At 41.1% G+C, this 19,446-nt stretch overlaps 3 protein-coding genes across 7 annotated transcripts in view; 2 read left to right on the top strand and 1 right to left on the bottom strand.

The window, feature by feature from the left end:
- The window catches only part of LOC102295561 (lysosome-associated membrane glycoprotein 3), a 5,270-nt gene extending 2,060 nt beyond the window's left edge, over nt 1-3,210 (bottom strand). The window contains exons 1-4 of one of the 3 annotated variants that reach the window (XM_005923853.3): nt 2,821-3,210; nt 2,146-2,301; nt 560-676; nt 68-147 (exon numbers count right to left, since the gene is read on the bottom strand). In XM_005923853.3, coding sequence (XP_005923915.1) covers nt 68-147; nt 560-676; nt 2,146-2,233 — 285 coding nt within the window. In that variant the 5' untranslated portion in view covers nt 2,234-2,301; nt 2,821-3,210. Of the gene's footprint in view, nt 1-67; nt 148-559; nt 677-2,145; nt 2,373-2,438; nt 2,753-2,820 lie in introns of those variants that run through there. The other 2 variants (XM_005923854.3, XM_005923852.3) reach the window with 2 other exon arrangements.
- A 3,444-nt stretch (nt 3,211-6,654) lies between these two features.
- Nucleotides 6,655-14,078, top strand: ankmy1 (ankyrin repeat and MYND domain containing 1). 2 transcript variants are annotated; one of them, XM_005923855.3, is made up of 20 exons: nt 6,655-7,052; nt 7,194-7,340; nt 7,407-7,601; nt 7,794-7,838; nt 7,922-8,160; nt 8,239-8,455; nt 8,561-8,722; nt 8,839-8,894; nt 9,042-9,519; nt 9,625-9,803; nt 11,129-11,300; nt 11,437-11,577; nt 11,678-11,779; nt 11,911-12,018; nt 12,107-12,229; nt 12,413-12,514; nt 12,747-12,876; nt 13,019-13,085; nt 13,228-13,364; nt 13,583-14,078. In XM_005923855.3, exons 1-20 carry the CDS (start codon nt 6,819-6,821, stop codon nt 13,789-13,791), a joined length of 3,243 nt encoding a protein of 1,080 aa, XP_005923917.1. In that variant the 5' UTR covers nt 6,655-6,818; the 3' UTR covers nt 13,792-14,078. The 2 variants fall into 2 exon arrangements, with proteins under 2 accessions (XP_005923917.1, XP_005923918.1); XM_005923856.3 differs by having other exon boundaries at nt 6,656-7,052; nt 13,306-13,364; nt 13,583-14,077.
- Nucleotides 14,079-15,126: 1,048 nt separating this feature from the next.
- Nucleotides 15,127-19,187, top strand: LOC102298721 (E3 ubiquitin-protein ligase RNF14). 2 transcript variants are annotated; one of them, XM_042220696.1, is made up of 7 exons: nt 15,127-15,460; nt 15,860-15,990; nt 16,112-17,020; nt 17,206-17,284; nt 17,425-17,634; nt 18,097-18,263; nt 18,351-19,187. In XM_042220696.1, exons 1-7 carry the CDS (start codon nt 15,256-15,258, stop codon nt 18,483-18,485), a joined length of 1,836 nt encoding a protein of 611 aa, XP_042076630.1. In that variant the 5' UTR covers nt 15,127-15,255; the 3' UTR covers nt 18,486-19,187. The 2 variants fall into 2 exon arrangements, with proteins under 2 accessions (XP_042076630.1, XP_005923927.1); XM_005923865.3 differs by having other exon boundaries at nt 15,128-15,409; nt 18,351-19,184.
- Nucleotides 19,188-19,446: the final 259 nt, after the last annotated feature.

Genomic DNA, 19,446 nt, shown 5'->3' with positions numbered 1-19,446 from the left:
CACACACACACACACACACACACACACACACACACACACACACACACGACAAGTTGCAGCCGCTGACCTTGTTTTCAGTGACCAAGAACTCTGCTCCCATGGTAATTCTGATGCAGGGTTTCCCTCCGTCTTTCTTCACATAGTTTCCTGCACCCATATATTAAAAAAAACAAAAAACAACAACATAGTCAAGCATGCAAAATTATAATGCATGCCACTTTCAAATATTTCAGTTAGTCACCTTTAAAGCCATCACATCTGCATCTTTCTCTGAATAGTAGTCAACAAATGAACTGTAGGCCATCTGTTTTGCACACTCATGTTTCCCAAATTCTTCACGTATGCACAGTGAACTATGAATCAATATTGCTTGCAATTCTTAGCCTTCAAAATATGAAATTAATCAGCATGACAGACGATCATTTGTGTCAGGTTTAAAGGTTATTTTATCTTCCTTACGTCCCTCTACCTCTTGTCCCATTACACCAGCATCTCTTCATCTGCTGTAAATGAACAGGGGATTTGGACCATGCATATACATGGAATAAAACAGGTGTACCTGTTTGAGGAGTGGCCTCAGATGGCTGCAGGACCGGCCGGTAGATCTGACCCTTGGAGTGAAGCTCAGACTCCAAAGCAGGCTGGATGGAGCCATTAGTGCTCTGAGAGTGGACACCTGGTAGAAGATCACACCTGTTATTTTCATTGTCTGGTCATACCCTGTTTTTTTTTCCCTCCTTATCCCTTGCATAAAGTTGTATATCATTTAGAAATGAATAAATAACCAGTGGAAGTCTTCGCAAAATACAACACAGAACCCTCTTTCAGTAAGTATTTACCTGAAAAAGGGGGAAAAAAAGAAAGAAACTATGGTCAAATGCATTAAGGGGGGAGTGCAGTAGGTCCACTATCTTGAATGCCCTTCACCCATTAACTCCAGTCCAACACAGCTACTTCTTTATTAACCCAGAGAACCAGAAACGATTGAGCACTCCAGTTATTTGGAACAGTCTGAACCAGTATAGGAGCACAAGTTGGATGAGTTGGAATACTGTTAGTCATGATAATAAGTGGAGCAGTATGGCTCATTTTAAAAGCACAGCTGCAAAGTGCTTTACTGTTCGGATAAAACTTACATTAAAGAAGTCAACATACACTATACACACACAAACATGCTTTCAAACATACAGTCATCCATTCATTTGTACTGTGCACATATACTTCTATAGAAAGGTGTGAACACATAATAAGGAAAAGCTAACTTGTAAAAATAAGTTTTCAGCTGCCATTTAAAACTGACTAGCCGACAATGGCTGTTCCAAAGTTTAGTAGGTACAACTGCAAAAGCGTGGCCACCCGTGTATTTAAAATAAATGATCGGAGAGGCCGACAAGGTCTGTGGCAGATGCAGGAGTGACAGATGCAGGAGCCTGTCCATGTAGGTCTTACATGGACAAAAAACCCATCAGCTGATGGGTTTTTTTAATGTTACAGCCAGGGGAGGTTTGAAGCTCTAATTCTTGAGTCAGCAGAGCCTTTTACACACTGCATGCCTTAGCGCTCAGCAGCTCTGTGGTTTGTCACTTTACAGCCAAGTTGCTTTGGCTCCCAAACATTCTTAATATTATTATTTAGCATTTTTGGTCTTCATTAATTTCTGAAGTGTTATGCAGGTAAGTGGGGGGAAAAGGCTGTCTTAATGAGTGTGGTCAACAGTAAAAAAAAATTAAAAGTCAAGTAATTTTAAATGAGTCAACAAAAACAGCATTTCAGAAGGTGCAGAATTTAATGACACAGATAATAGTGCATGCAGCATGAGAAGTACTTCTGCTCAGGTCATACCACTCTTTTTTGCTAAAACCACAGAGTGACAAGCGCGACATCTTTGGGACAGCTAAAGACCACTGTGTGGGAGAGGAAACCAGCGCAGTCTCATATATGACGTTTACACCACTACACTCTTGCAACGAAATATTACCATTTAAACAGAAGTGGAAACAGCAGTATCAAAAAGAGTGAGAGTAAAACAATTGAAAATGGAAGAACTTTGGTTTTGACATGTAAATAAAAAACAATCCTGTCAAGTGAGTTTAAGGTCATCTGTCTGTGGATGGTTGAACTCCACTTGAATGCTATTAGACTTACCTGGAATGACAGCAGCCAGGAAGAAAAGATACCATCCACCTCGGTGGCCTTTTAGCATCGCAGTTAGAAGACAAAAGAGAATAGCCATGCCACTGGATCAGAAGTGCAGCAGCTGTGCCTTGATGTCTAATTGTGAAACTGTTGAACACCTAACACCTAAATGAAGGGTGCAAAGGAAGTGAAGTGACAAAGGGGGTGGGGCAGAGACCGCTGCCTCACTCAGCATTGACACATCTGAAACTTTTGTTTTAAAAAGACAAGTTTTAAAGCCTTCCAGCTGTTAATGCAAGTACCTTTGTGTTTAGTGTTCAGAGAAATCAGGTTTTAAATTCTATGAAAGTGTTCTGTTCAATGAATTCCTAGTTTTTAGGAAAAATATTACTGGTCTAGTGAAAAAGAAAAAGATTACAATTCCCAGTCACATATTAAAGGGAAAAAAATGAACCAAGAGAGCAGAAACTCTTTTAAATGTCATAATCATTCTGTTTCCCGCTATTAATTTACATGGCACAGGCTGGCACTAAAGTGTCAGTTACAGGAAAAGGGTCAGGCAACACATGAGCATGCTCACAGGGTAGAGCTGCTCCCCTTAATCACACTTGACATGTATAACTTTTCTTTCTAACAATGACTGCTTCAACAGTGCCACCAATATTTATATCATTAGGCTCATACCTTATAGCTCAATTTACTTTAAGGAGATAGGATTCAGCTGTAGGTGATTGGGGTTGAAAGACTATTTAAACAAGAACACAGAACGACTAAAAAAAAATTCATCAGACATTAGTTATGTAACCAGGTTTTTGCATATATTTTGTCTTAGAGCATTATCCAGCATGTCTATGTACATGGCATCACAAAAATGCAATAGGATCTGGATATACTGGGTCCTAGTTCAAGCCAATTCAATAAGTCGAGACAAATTCTTAAAGAGTTGGGAGTCGATCAAATAAATAAATCATCTTGATGTCTCTGGTAAAGCAGGAAAAATAAATGTCCTGTGGAATATTCCGAATTTTAGCCTGGGAGTCAGATGATGTTTCACTTCTCATCCAGAAAGTTTCTTCAGTTCTAAAACTAAAAAGTGAAGAGCCCCAGGTATTTAATCCCTAGTGGGGATTGTCCCTTAAAAGGGCTGTTAACCCATTATTAATCATGTGCCTCATTACATGAGCCAAGGTGTGAAAAAAGGTCGTTACCACTAGAGGTTTCAGGTGAAAACACTATGAGACCTTGTTGCGCCCTATCATGTGACCTACTCACCGGATAAACAATGTCACTTGGGGTTTTGGGGCCTGGCAAGGGACTGCATTGTAGATGGCTGACAGTTGGTATCGTATGCCACTCTCTCTGTTCAGTGATGGCTTCTTTTACTTCTCTATCAATCCATCTGCCTTCTTGTTCCAAAATCGGAACCGTGGCATCTTTGAAAGAATGACCTTTATCCTTTAGATGCAGATGTAAACAGAGTCTTGTCCTGTCGAGGTCTTTCTCCAGTGTAGAGGTCTGAGCACGCCTCACTGTACTGCACAGTGGTTGGCTGAAATTGTTTTTAACATGAAAACAGAACAACACTGCCCACAAGCAGCAAGACTGGTGACTGCATTAAAATAAACTTAATATGTTGTCATTTTGCGCCAGCTCAGGTTTCTCAAAACCTGAGATGTCCTTCTCTGAGCTTTCACCTTCCTTTTTAATCAAAATGCTCGACTGTGGGAAGTTAATTTTTAAAATGATGTTCAGAAAATAGAAATTTTACAAGAAATCCACAATAAAATAAAAAATATCATTGCATTACATCACTTTCTGTTATTTAGCAAGATCTGATGTCCAGAAGCAACAGAGGATAAAAGGAGGAAAAAATGTATGTAGCATGTTTCTTTCATCCATAGCACTTAAATAACCTAAGGTTATTATTAAAGGAACCATTTTTGAGCAATTTATTACTTAAAACATCTCTAGAGCAGCAAAGTGATTAAACTGGAGCCGGAAGCACAAACTAGGAGATAATCAGGAATTAAACAATGGTAGTTAAGCAGGCAGAGTACACATATTGCACCACAAAGGCAAAAAAATGAAAGAGATACAGACCACTAACTACGGGAGTGGAAACAGAAGGGTAACAAGAAGCAGGTGTTGATAGTCAAGACAATGAATTAGGGGAGGGAGTGAAAATTAAACACAACGCACAAGTTACAAATAAGTATCAAAATAAAAGAGGAAATGAACAACATCATGGCTGAAACAGAAATGCAGGAACACGAATAAAGTCAACATGGAGGAACACAGAGGATTAAAAGATGAGGATTAAAATATATCTACAAACCAAAACACAGTAGTCAAGTAAACAACTAAAACATGAAAACAAGTAAAACTTAAATCAACATGAAAAAAAAATCTGGGAAAACACAGAGAACCAAATAAGACCAGAAAACGCACTGATAATAAGGAACAATAATAAACACCTTTCTTTTGTTTTCTGTATACTCCTGATTGTCTATAATCCCCCTTGAATGAATACTGTTTTTATTTATTCCTGCTGTCTTACTCTTTATATATTGTAAAGGAGTAAAATACTCCTGCACCACATGTATAATGAAAGGAAAACAAATCACAGTGCGCAGTAGCGGTTTTAGATATGGGCGACATGGGCGGTTGCCCGGGGCAGCATCACGGGCATCAGCAAAAAAAAATGCTCGTACTCATGCTGACCCGATGTCATGCCAGCGCATATTGGGAATGGCATAGGCACCGATCGGTTTTCTATCACCCATTTGCTGGGAGTAATGGCGCCCTCCGTTAGCGATGTGCGCCTGCTGCTTGCGGCACAGGGAGGAGAGGGCAGGAAGGCGGGGGATTCACTGGCTGGCTGGAGCTGCATCTAATAACCAACAATAATATGGCTCTGCAATATGATACAGACTTATAATTTGCACCGATGTTTTTTCGAAATTCTATACGCGAAAAGTGAGCGCGAAAGCTCTCGGTGCGCCTGCTCGCTGCTGAAGTCAAAGTAAAACTTTATTGTCATCTCTGTTACATACAGTACAGGATATAGAGAGATGAGAGGATGAGGCTCCAGTTACAGCAGTGCAAGTAAACAAACAAGAGTAAGAAAATAAATATACACTTTAGGACTCGGGGTAAAGGGATCAATAACAATTTGAAATTTATAATTTACAGTTTGATGATTTAAAGTCTCACACACAACCTGTCGAAAGGGGAGGGGGCCTGCTGCTTCCAAATAGAGCACATTTCATTCATAATGATGTAAATCCAAGCCCATCATATTCATGATTTGAATCCTGGGTTGTGCGAAATCCTAGAAATACACCTTAGACAAAGTGAATCTGTGAACTAAGGTGTAGGTCTATTAGATTATGTTGTGGTGATCCTCGGGTTGGGGGATTTGTGTTCATACTGGAGTGCAAAATTAAAAGCAATGGAATATGGACAAGAAAAGTTCAAAGCCATCAGGTGCTCATTTTAGAAAAAGGAGAAAAGAAGAGGAGGAGAAACGAGCAAAAGATGCAGGTAAGCAGATGTGTCATTGGATAATGGCAGGTCATCCTGAAACAATCAGAATCAGAATACTTTATTAATCCCTAAGGAAATAATGTGGGTTACAGTTGCTCCAAAAAAGAAATTGTAAAAATAGTAACAGTAACAGACTAAACTCCAAACAATGCATTATGTTACAGATTTTAGTCATTGTCAATTGTTGATTTGTACTGTTCTCATTGTATGACGAATTATGGTGAAATTCAGTATGGTTTCAACAAAAGCTCTATGTTAATGTACAATCCTTAATATGTTTTGTGTGTGTGTGTGTGTGTGTGTGTGTGTGTGTGTGATGTGTGAGGGGGGGGGGGGGGTATTTCAACTTTTTGCCTCGGAGAGCAACTCGGCCGCGGGCTTGGACCTCAGAGGGTTAACCCAACAAATCATGAAAAATTAAGTTATACATTTTCCTTCATGACAGTGCAGATTTCTGACATTTTGTGTAAATTCAAGCATGTAGCAATTTGATTTTTTTTTCTACCAAAAAAGTGTGAAACACAAGTTAGACTTGAGTTTGTAAATGACCCGTTCCATGTTGTTTACCTTTCTGGATTTTTTGGTCTACATATTTATTTATTATACAAGCTGTACAGTACATAAAATCAAAATTCACATGTTTTCTGTAACCAAAATGTTAATTAGGTGGGCTACGGAAAATAATTAAGTTTTAGACGATACTTATATGAAACATGTATACTTACTGCACTTGAATCCTTTTAACCATATGTAACACCTGCATATGTGGGTTTACCGCCCCTGGTAAACAAAGATAATAATACTGTCCACATTGTAACCAAAAATTAAAAGTGTATTGATTCATAAGAATAAATGTAGTTATTTACGTATTTATTTGCTTTATTTTTACATAAGTACAACCAAGCAGAGCAAATGTTTTTGTTTTCCTTCTTTCTTGCGCATGCGTGAGATTGAGAAACCCACTTCTCCACCTGCGCGAGCTCTGCTGTTGTCATGACAACCAGTTGCTTACTGCAAAGTTAAAACACAAATCTGACTTGTGAGACCTGAAGTTGTCGCTTCCAAACAAACACTGTAGTTAGTCGCTAAAGTGAGTTGTCGCTGCCCTCAACCGGACTCGGGAGAACGCGGGTAAAATGCTGTCGACGACCTTCACAGGTGTGGCCCCGGCTGCGGGACGAGGAGGTGCGGAGCCGGTTACGACACCGGGGTCAGTTAGACAAAGCAACGACCGCGGAGGTGCTCGGGTCGGGAGGGAGATATCAGAAGGAATCGGTGTGCAGGAGTGGCCCGACGGCTCCAAATATGAGGGAGAGTCTATAAATGGCCTCAAACACGGCAAAGGAAGGTACAGCTGGACAAATGGAGAGGTAGTGTGTGACATATTAAAGAATTAAACAATTTCACTAGAGCATTTACTACCCCTTAGCTTTTAGGGTGTGAACACCTTAAAGCCAAGCTAAATGTAATTTAGATACAAATACACGCGTGGGTTGTTTTCTTTGGTGTAGTACTATGAGGGCTCTTTCTACAAAGACTACAAGCATGGAGATGGACTGTATTGCTGGCCCACGGGCCAAAAGTTCATTGGCAAGTTCTACCTCAACAGAAGGGAGGGATATGGTCAGCAAGTGTTCTCCGATGGAGCTGTCTTTCAGGTAAGCTGAACCATTATTTAGATTATAGATACGTCATAAAACAACGCACCTCTCCCCTCCTCTCAGGGCTTGTACCACATGGATCAGAGGTTTGGTCCAGGTGTGCTCAAATATCCAGATGGGCGAGAGGATGTGGGTCTGTGGCTCAAGGACCAACTGCTAAGGCTGTGTACCCCTTTGGAAGAGGGATTTAGCCTAAAGAATTTTCCTGAATATTCTGCCTACATGGATCCATCAGTCACTGCAAAATCCCCGACTCAGGTACATGCTGTGTCACCTACAGTAATAATAATGAATAAGAAATAAGAGGCTAGAAATAAGAGCAGTCCTTAATGCTGTGTCATGCCTTTTCACAGCTGTAACACAGATAGTGTTTACATCAGAAAATCTGATGATTAATATTTTACTGCGTACATCTAAACTTACCATAAATGTACCCTTCTCACACCTCAGTCTATCTCTGGTAGTCTACAGCAACAAAAAAGGACACACTCTGAGGTAAGTCACAGCTTTTAATGAATAACTGGATGAGCTCTCTGAGTTAATATGACGCAGATCAGTTAACGCCTCATCACCTTCAGGGGGATGAAGACAGAGATGTGCTGTTAGATGAGATTTTCATCTATCCACCTGGCATGGAGAGTTACTCAACAGATGGGGACCACTTGCCACTCCCCCCTGGTCGAAGGACAGAGCTGGATCGACATTTTTATGGCGAGCTGTGGGAGCCGGACGCTCATCCTTACCAAGGCTATGCAAGAGACCCACTGTCCACAATGCCATTACAGGCCCGCCTTCAAGCTCACATACACAACCACAGGTCAGACTGGGTCCAAACACTGACAATTAGATCTGTGAGTCTGCAACATTCGTGGAACTTCATGTGTTTGTCTCTCAGGCTGCAGGCTGAAAATGTGGGCTGGGACACGGCAGCCGTTCTCTCTATGAACAGGGACAGTTTTGGTCCTAAAGGGCCTTTGGAAGTCAGTTCAGAATTGCTTATCCAGCACTCCTCCAAAGGAGACCTGCACGCTGTATCACAGATCCTCAGGACTGGTTTAGTCTACCCTGATGTAGCAGATTCGCACGGACACACCGCTCTGATCGCTGCCACCGTAACACATTACTAATTTTTGAACACAGCAAAATAAAGGGTTTTAACATTTTGCCCGTGGTTAAAATCTGAAGTAGTCTCATGTCTCATATTCTGTTTCTGTCAGGTAAACTGCCACAATGATGTGATCCACCTGTTGTTGGACATGGGTGTTGATATTGACAAGATGAACTGTGAAGGCATGTCTGCCCTCGCTGTGTGTCATGTCCTCTACTATCCTTTTCAATCTCTGCACATCACTGGAGCTGAACCACCTGCTAGAAACCAAGTAAGATCCAGCACGAGGCACCGTGACTTTTGGTAAAACCCAAAGTTCAACTCGTCTCAGATACCTATGGTTTTCTCACAGATAATTTCCCTTTTTCTTGACATTTATTTTCCCAGATCAGCCAAGTCGACCTCAATATGGACACATCGTTAATTAAAAACCTCTCTGACCAGTAGGATTGTAGCTAATGTCCCTTCACACACACATTGTTCACTATTAACGATTTGTATTCACACACATTGCTAAATGAAGCCAAACAACATAACTGATTATGAATTTATTGATAAAATACTGCTGTATTTATTTCTTGTGTTTTCAGATCAATAGAACCAACTGAACACATTTCACTTCTCAACCGTAAAGCATCCAGTGACAGGGTCGGACTGAATGATTGTGTCGCACAAGCTGAACACACACAGGGGGAGCCGAGGACAGAGGAAAGAGAGGACAGACACTGTGAGGAGACAGAAAGCATGAGGAGCAAAGGGAAGCAAAGAAAGACAGAGAGCAGATATGATCAGAGAAGGGAACGAGGAGTAAGTGAGGTTGAAGATACAGAAAGAGAATTTAAAAGGGGAGACAAGAAAGACAAACAGGGTGAGTCTGCTGAGACCAACGAGTTAAGCACAGATCACCTGGAAGAGGAGAGTTGCGAGGAGGATGAGAAAGATGTGGAGGATATAGAGGGTAGCGATGAGAGTGGAAAAGAGGACGTGTCTTTTGTAGAACGCTCCATTCAAGTGCTGGATGGTCACATTAAACTGGGCACCGTGCAGTGGAAGGGAGCTCAAGCTAAGGTAGCAAGCAAGGGTTCATGAGTAATGCGGAGTGATGCTTCTCTGTGATTGGTTTGATGAGTTGGTTTAGTTCACTCACAACTGTTAATGTGTTTGTCTTTGCAGCGCGGCAAAGATCTGACCTCAAAACAGAGCTTTGACTCCACCTGTTGTCTCAGAAGCTACGAGATTCAAGTCACAGACAAAATGATCCAGCTCGCTGCTGAAGCTCTGAGTCGCACAGGGGTTTCCATGCTCTGCAGCACGCAGGAGACAGTACGCAAAATGGCTGCTATGAAAATAGAGTTGGTCCTTTTTCTTTCTGCCTCATTTTACTTTTTATTTTGTATTTAATTTGCTGCTGGCTCTAGTGATCACTCTGATGTTCTGTTTCACCATGCATATACATCCATCAGGCATAATATCATGATTACTGAAAGGTGCACTGAATAACACTGATTATCTTTTAATTATACCTGTTAGTTGGTGGGATATTTTAGGAAGAAAGAGAGCATTTTGTCCTCAAAGTTAATCTGTTAGCAGCAGAAAAATGGACAAGCGTAAGGAGAAGTGAGCCAATTTGACAAACGTTTATTGGCTAGAGGATGGGGTCAGATGTGGCTCTTGTGGGGTGTTCCCAGTCTGCAGTGGTCAGTATGTACCAAAAGTGGGCTAAGGAAGGAACCATGGTGAACCAGCATCAGGGTCATGGGTCGCCAAAGTTCAGTGATGCATGTGGGGAGCAAATGCTGATCCAACAGACCAGGTACTCAAAAAAGTTATTGCTAGTAAGTTGCAAATAAGTCAGAGTGCTCATGCTCACCCTTGGTGAAAATACCAACAATGGACACGTGAGCATGAGAAGAACATTTATTCTGTGTGTGCGTCGCTTACCTGGAAAACTCCTGGCTGCACTATGTGAAGAAGGCAAGCTGGCATAGACAGTGTGATGCTTTGAGTAGTGTTCTGCTGGGAAGTCTTGGGTTCTGCCATTTATGTGGATGTTACTTTGACATGTACCACCTACCTAAACACTGTTGCAGATCATTTACACCCTTTCATGGAAACCGTACGCCCTGATGGCTACACCCTGCCACAAAGCAAAAATGGTCCAGGAAAGGTTTAAGGAGCACAACAAGTTGGAGGTCAGATCTCAATTCAGTCGAGCATCTTTGGGGTGTGCTATACAAACAAGTCAGATCTATAGGAACCTCACCTAGCAACACAGAGGAGGTAAAGGATCTGTTGCTAACATCTTGGTACAGATCGCACACCTTAAGGGGTTTAGTGGAGTCCATGCCTCGATGTGTCAGAGCTGTTTTGCCTGTCCAATATTACCCATATGGAAAAGATATATATAAATCTTATAAAGTTTTTATCTGTCTTGTATGAAACTTGTATGAAAAGCATACAAGAGTGAAAACAGATATAAGATCCCTTGAAAAATTATATAATGAAACTTGTATGTTTTGTATACTTACTAAAAAAAATATGAAAGTAATGAGAAAGTGGCCACTTTCATGAGTAAATCATGTATGTTTTTACTATTTCTTTTCCATATGGGTAGGCAGGTGGCCATAATGTTATGTTTGATCAGTGTAAGTAACCTGTGTGTGTTCTGTCTGAGCAGGCACCGCATTCGTTTGGGCACCATGAAACTGTTGTTGGACCGTGGAGCTGATCCCAACGCAGCCAGGATCCCCATGCCCGTGCTCTTTTTAGCCATTATGGCAGCTGACACCGAGAATGTGAGGAAACTGCTGCTGTGCGGAGCTCGCACTGACATCCCTCTTCCACCAGAGGCAGGAGCTCAACTTTTAAACAAATTTAAATAATATTTTGTACAGGCACAAAAGAAAAAAAAAAAAATCCACAAACACAGAAAGAAAAAAAAAGCACCTACATTAAACTCACCTGAAAATCTGCTTGTTTGTATAGAGGAAAGGCTTGTATCCCCTGCATGTAGCTGCAGCACTGCCAGGTCCAGCAGGTCCCAGAATCACACAGCTGCTGCTGCACGCCATCACCGACCCAGACGTACGGGCATGCGACCAGGACGAGATCTACGAACCAGACAAGGTGTGTAGGTTTTAGAGTCCTGGGTTTTAGAGGTAAATGTGTTTGTGTTAGTTAACCTTTTTTTTTCTTTTTCTTTTTTATGTACTTATATATGTTATAGATTTCCACAAAGGCCACAGAAACACTAACTACCAGCCCACATCTCAAAGAAGGAGGCCGCACCGCTCTACATTTTGCCTGCCAGAGAGAAAGTGACTACAGGGTCGGAATGCATACAGTCACAGCTAAACACAGCACCACTATTTAATGATTACGTTACTGCTGCATCAAAGCAATATGCGGAGAACTGATGAATATTTAAGGTAAAAAAAACACCTTTATTTTCCTTCCCAGAATGCCAGTGAAGTGGTTGCCATCTTGCTCTCCCACAGAGCCAGTACAGACCTTCTCTGGAGCGGCCACTCACCTCTCTCCTTGGCTATAGCAAGTGGCAATGAAATGGTACGACCTCGTTGTGCATGCACACTCACACATGCACGTGAGAGCCAAACCTCTCTTTGTCCCACACTATTCGTTGTTCCTCGTTTAGGCGGTAGACGAGCTGTTGAATGGAGGTGCAGATCTCAACTTACCCCTGGGCTGGAGGGTGGGCAGCGCACTTTGTGCCCTCAGCAACATCAACTACCACTTAGTTGGGCACAGAATTAAGCTGGTACCCACACAAACACATAATGACGACGAAACGTTTTTAAAAATTAATTTATTAACATTTGTACTTTTTTTGTGCAGCGATCAAAGATAAATGTGTTCTTAATGACTTCAAATGAGTCACTTTTGTTCAGCTTTCAGAGAAAATAAGTTTTCCTAACATCAGTACGGCTTTTGTTTGGTTTAGTTGGACACGTTAACTAAGGCTGGAGCTGATATCTCGATGCCAGTTACAGTGTGTGGCATTGTTGGAACTGCAGTCGATTATGCACACTACTCCTTCAAACAGGTAACACTCCAGCCATACTACATTGAATGAATTTAATGTGAATTGCTGAAGAATGTCCAGTGACTATCAGCTGTAGGTACTGACAGTGCTGCACCTTACTGGTTCATCCAGTATTTTATGTTAATCATGGAGGGCCATGCTGGTGTACACGGGGGCTGAGTGAGAAGGCTTTTTAGAGTTTTATTTTTATATATATTTTTATACTCCTGTCTGCCTTTATGCTCCTATTTAGGACTCACATATTGCTTATACTCCTTTCCACGCTTTGAGCATTCGGGAGAGAAAAATATTCGAAGCACGGCAAAAGCTACTGAGCAAGATGGAAGACTTGATGAGGCAGGTTGCTGCTGAGAGGAAAACTGGTAATATAGAGAGAATAGCTTCCACTGGATACTTGGTGTAATGCACTTGTCCTTTTATTATTGAATATGCCTCTAAATCATAGAGTGTGTGTCCGTGCATGTGCGTGTGTGCGTGCGTGCATTTGTACTGCATGATTGGCAGGAGACCTTTCCTCCAACAAGGCTCTTGCCAGAAATAAAAGCCTACCAGAGGAAACACAAGAGCACAGGTACATGTACACTCACATTCATCTACAGTAAGGTGCTGCTCTAGTTCCTTTTTCCTGTTGTCTGTCATTTAAACTTTTACTTCAACTAATGTCAGTTTCTAGTAACTTATTTGTGACTCTTTTCGTGTAAACCTGTTCTCAGGAAACCAGTATTAAAGTTCTGCTTTCACTGCGGTCACTCAGTGTCTGTGAATCTGACCCCGGTCTCTTACTGCTCCAGGGCCTGCAAGCTCAACTCCTGGGAAGAAAGACACAAGAAAGAGAGCGTCCAGGTATCAGGTGGGAGTCAGAGACCCTCCTTCCAACAGTTAGAGCCAAACTTCAGCAGCCTTAAAATATTTGATGACATTTTTTCACAAGTGCTTTGAATATATGAATCACTTATCTGAATAATAAAATGATGTTTAGAGAACAATTGATGATACAGAGAATTTGTGAAATGCTGATTCAGTTTTGGAAGAATAGAGCATGTAAATACTGTATTTCTTTCTTTCCAGCATCTGTTAACAGTGCCCAGAAAAGTGCTGTGTCAAAAACCCAACGAAGTCCCAGGGCTTTGTCTGCCATCTTGAAATCCAAAACAGCCCCCAAGCCACTGAGTGTCCAGTTCAAATCCCAGAGAGAACTAAAGCTGTTGAGCAAGACAGAGAAAAAGTTGGAGAGCCAAAATCCACTCAATCTGAGGGAAAACTACAGCCACAACTGATGGATATTAACATTTCTGTTTCATTATGTCTAATATTGACTACCTAATTTAACAAAGCACTTAGATCACATCACTGTATGTGGTTGAATGGTGGTGGCAGCATTTGTGCCATAATATTTCTCATATTTGTAGCTGTCAGATTACAATATAAAATAGCATTAACTGTAAATTGTGTTATTATTAACTTGTGCTGTTGAATCAGATTGCCTTTGTCATTGTCAAGTGCAGTCCCTGCGGGTCAAGAGAAAAAGTTTAAATAAATTTTTTTAAAAAATATATAAAAAATGAGGTCACTGTCTTGTCAAAATAAATGTTTTTGCTCATGTTCTTCATTCCCATGATAATATCTGGCTGAGTGTTTCATGAGAAAGGTGAAGCATGACAGTTATGCCACATGTGGTCTATCAAAGTTCAGTCTATGATGAGGAACAAGGGTATAGATGACAGTTTAAAAAACAGCAAATGGACCTTAGATTAAATTTTTATAGTTAACGTCATTCTAATGAATATGATGATAGCTTCTGTTTTTCACTTAGCCAGTCTGCGCAGTTCTTGTTACTTATACATTCATGAAGTATTAAAGGCTCGCCTTACTGTCAGTGAAAGTAGCATCACAAATAATTCGTGTCTCATTAGATTTGTGTCTTCCTGGTTTCAAACTGGGGATCTCTCACGCATTAGCCTGAATTGTGAACCGCAACACTAATGGAACAACTTTCTATAGGAAAAAATCAAATCCTGAATATTTCATTATAAGTAACTTTTCTTTAGCACCACCCTTAGGTTGTAATATATGCCTACTGACTGGGGAGATAAGTGTTATGTCTTCCTCACTTTAGAGCCTGACTAGATTTTATTTAGGTGTTGCTATCACAAATCATGATCCTGAGGGTTAAAAACAAAACAAAAGCTGGAGCAGCTCTTTTTCCCCCCTCTCAAGACCATCCATTGTGTCACGAATAGGACAGAAACTCCACTGTTGTCCCTAAATCTGAGATCCAACTAATGGATGGACTCTTCTCTTCAGCATCTGAATATATAATTTTATGTCACATCTTAATCACAAAATAACTCTCCATGTCGGTTATTTTGCATTTGATACATCAAATAAATAGACTCAAAAAATCATTTTGTAAAATCCCTGTTTGGATGCATCATTCAGACATTCCCAGTAACATCATAACACAGACTATTTGTGCAAAGAAAGGCTCATTAAAGGCTCGTAATGATACATGCTGAATTGCCTGTTAGACTGGTTTTCATCAGCAGCAGGTTTACAGTAGGCTGAGGTTGCTGCCTGTACTTTGTTTCATACGTCATCATACGCTGATGAGTCAGAGGGACGGACAAACAAGGACCAGGAACAGGCTGGTGTGACCCAGAGTCACCTCAGCCTCAACAAGAAGCAGGAAAACGTATTCAGAGAAGGAAGGCTTCTTACAAAACCAGACCGAGGAGAAAGAGATGACCGAGGACTTGGAGGAGCAGGAAGACGAGCTGCTCGCTCTCCAGAGTATCTTTGACGCGGACGAGTTTGTTCGGGACGAGTCGAAGTCTGCCGGAGAAATCCGAGTATGTGTCGAGCTTCCTGTCGGCTTCAGCGTGGCTCTCAGAGAGGGTAAATCAGAGGCGCCGGGGTTGTCAAACACGCGACTGCTGGACCGAAAAGGTCCGATCTGATGTGTTTGGAAAATGTTGGTTTGAAATATTAGGAAGCACCTTTACTATTACAGCCCTAATCATCTACTTAACATAAAAATGGGTTTTATGTAGCCAATGATGTAAAATGAGTTGAACTCATTAGGCGAGCCCGTAACAATGCAATGAGCATGTTTTTGTTGGCCTTAAATGGGAAGTATGATGTATGAATTAAATATATCTATATTAAATATACCTTTGAACAGCTTAATGTCATCAAGCATCATTTATAGCTTTTGCCATTTGTGTTCATGTGACAGAATATATCAAATATTTTCTGTCGAATACACCCAAATTATTTAAAAACAAATAAACAAACATTACAGAAAGAGATTAGTTCATCTGATGAGCTCGTATTTTTCTTTCTAAGGTGAAAGTCTGCGTCAGTATGATATTTCCTTCCTTCCACCGCTGCTTTTGAACTTTGGGCTTCCTGAGGACTACCCCTCCTCCTCCCCTCCCTCCTTCAGCCTCACCTGCAGCTGGCTGACTCACACACAGGTAATCAGCAGTCAAGTCATTGTTGGTCACATGTTCAGCCTGCCAGTGTGTGAGAGGTTCACAGGACATTGTAGAGGCTCAGTAAAGATGACAACAATCTATTCTCCCTCTCCCTCCACAGTTGGCTGCACTGCGTGCTCATCTCGCTGATCTCTATGAGGCCACTGGGGGAGCTGTGGTGCTCTTCTCCTGGGTGCAGTTTCTCAGAGAAGATGCTCTGAGGTTCCTGAACATCCACAGTAAGCTGGATCTTCCTCCTGATGAACGCAGCACCCTGCATTATAACCAGGACCAACAAAATGCTGAACTCTCAGAACCAAAGAACAATACAGAGCCAGAGTTCTCTGTACCATCCTCGGAAGTTCAGGAGAATCCTTCAGACGGGAGCAGCACAGACTCTCAGGGAGCTTCGGCTTTAGACTCCTGCAAGCCTGACCAGAATGATCTAACCTCAGATTATCAAAGAGCTCTTTCTCCAGAGCCTGCACTCCAAAACCAAACCACACACACTCCAGATGTGACAATCCTCCAAGCCTCAGAGTTTAATGCTGATCTCCAGGATGATCTTTCTTCATCTGCAGAGAAATCCAAGCATCATCAAAGTGTCCGGGAAGATTTCTTAAATGAAGGAGATGCTTCTCTCTCATCGCTGCTTCCCTCCACCTCCTCAGGCACGTTAGATCCAAGTGAACTTGGAGCTGCTTCTCTGCCGGTCCAGCCCACAGATTCTCCTCAGAGTGAAGAGCAAACCCTCTCTGGTCTCTTTTTATCTCCATCACAGACTCTGCTGTCCCACATTTTGATCTATGATGCGGCCCAGAAACACAAAGTGTTTGCCACCACTTTCTTTGACTGCGGGGTTTGTTTTATGGGCCGGCTCGGGTCCGAGTGCGTGAAGCTGTCACCGTGTGGCCACGTCTTCTGCCGGGCCTGTCTCTGCGAGTTCTGTACGGTTCAGATCACAGAGGGGAACGTCCGGGGTGTCACCTGTCCTCAGGCAGACTGCGCTGGTGCCCCTACACCTGCACAGGTAGAAGCTACACGCAGCCTTCAACCTGCAGAATGGTTTCAACAACTGTAGTGTTTGGTCCTTTCATCTAATATCAAAACACATTTTAAAAGCTGTTAAAAATAGCTACAGGTAGAAGGATCAAGGACAGAGGAATTTCGGCCTCACTTTGTGTCTCTGCTTTTTCGTCTCTGTTGTGTTTGTAGGTGCAGAGTCTGGTAGGGGAGAAGCTGTTCAGCCGCTATGACCGTCTCCTGCTGCAGAACACTTTGGACAGCATGTCTGGTCTGTTTCTATTGCTGTTAAACTGAGTGTGTCGTAAAGTTTTTCATACACTGATTGGAATGTATTTATTACATTTCTGTATTAGACCAGACAGAAAGAACATCTTTAGCTCATTTTCAATAAATGTTTTTGTCTCGCAGATGTGACGTACTGTCCTCGAACATCCTGTGGCTCTGCTGTTATTTTGGAGAAGTCCAGCAATGCAGTGCTTTGCTCTGAGTGCAGCTTTGCCTTCTGCGTCACATGCAAAATGACCTACCATGGATTAGAAGAGTGTGAAACCAAGAAAAAACATGCAAGAGATGCATTGCAAACCGCTTTAAAAAGCCTAGACTTGCCACAGTCACAAGGTACACAAAGGCACACTATTTCAATGACTATGTGGGTATCTCTTATGTTTACTAAAAATCCAAGTATGTTTTTTAAACTGATAATTTTTTGGTGTACTGGTTATTAATGTTAAAATATTCAGTCACAGGACGAGTGGTGTGAATGTTGTCCTGTTTCAAAGAAAATCATAAAGTCAGTCATTTCAAAGCAGGAAGTACAAGAATCAACATAGAGATGTCCCAGTATTGTGTCTCGTGTCAGTGCAGGACTCAACAGCATCAATCCAAGTGCAGCAGCCTCTGTAGAGGTGTAAGATTACTTTACAACACTTACAAGTCACGAATGCGACTGAAATTTTTATTTTTATTTGATCCGATTCTAATAGTAGCACTTTGTTTGATTAATCTTTAACCCTACACTGAAGGCCTTTTGTGTGTTGATGCAAATGTTGTTTTGTGCTCTGTGCTATCTGTGTCTCTCAGAGGGGTTGAGTGCTCTCTTGAATGACTATAAACATGGCAGTAAGGAGAGGAAACGCCTGCTGGTGAGCAGATATGGTAACATGCTGGTAATACTGGAAAGTAATATGAATGACACCTGGTTGGCCAACAACAGCAGATGCTGTCCTCACTGCTTCAGCAGAATTGAGGTATTTAGTCATGTGCGCACGGAGAGTTTCTGGCTGTTTTGAAGTCATGTGACTTTGCCTGCTCACGTGTTGTGTTTCATGTTGCAGAAGAATGGAGGATGTGACCACATGTTATGCACTCAGTGTGGACAGGACTTCAGTTGGTGCTGTGCTCTCAGACTGACAACAAAAAATGGAAAAACGCACTTACAAGAATATGTCTGTGAGAACCACCGAAAATAGCCTCCCAGTGCTTCCGCTACTTTCACCAGCAGCCCATCATTTTGTCACATTAAAATCAGTTTTATTTAAAAAGATTAAAAGAGAAATGAGATCTGATTGAAACAAAAAACAGAAATTTACATCCTGTGAACTGTTTTGACCCAGACATGTCATACTGTATCATGGTCAGCAGAGGGCGCTAAACAACAAGAATGACAAAGCAGTAACATGACAAGTTCCTTTTGGTAACTTTAGAAAAGCTAATATGTAAAACAGTCTGTTTGTTTGTTCTTTTCAATAAATTGATACATGAATTTAACAAATGATGAACTGATTTATTTAACCTGGATGCTATAAAAACACTTCAGGAAAATATCCTCTGTAAAACTATACAATAGCAAACCTGTAATGTAGAATATCTTATACACATATTTCTATATGAGACGTTCTTGCAGCTGTTTCTTAGATTCTCTGAGATCTACAGTGTACATATTAATTATTAATCTTAGTCTACTCTTTTTTGACTTAACCTCATGTTTTATCACTGTTGCATATGTAAAATCACAGCATAAGGTCCTCACTATGTGCTAGTTATAATTGTAGCTCATTGTTGTCTTCACTGTCAGTAAACCCACTGTTTTTGTTTTTCAAGTAATGCATAAAGCGTGTGGTTGTAATTACTACCTATAGCCACAGTTTAAGCAGTCTGGAAAAAGCCTTTTTTACTCCAAAAGATTAAGTTAAGATTCATTAAATAATTAAATAAATGTGTAATTCATTCATTAAAATGATAAATGAAAAATATATATGAATACACAATTAAATGTCAATTCATTTCATTTAAAAGATAATTCTTTATTTCAAATTTTAATAAATTAAATACGCTACTTTCTTTACTTACTTTTTGATTCATGTATTTGTTTAATTCATTTTGGCACATGTAGGTCTCAAGACTTATGCACAAATTTTCTTTTATTATTAA

This window comes from Haplochromis burtoni, unplaced genomic scaffold (genome assembly GCF_018398535.1).
Source record: "Haplochromis burtoni strain Fernald_Lab_line unplaced genomic scaffold, NCSU_Asbu1 Contig_53, whole genome shotgun sequence".
NCBI lineage: Eukaryota > Metazoa > Chordata > Actinopteri > Cichliformes > Cichlidae > Haplochromis > Haplochromis burtoni.
This window is presented reverse-complemented; position numbering and strand designations above follow the sequence as displayed.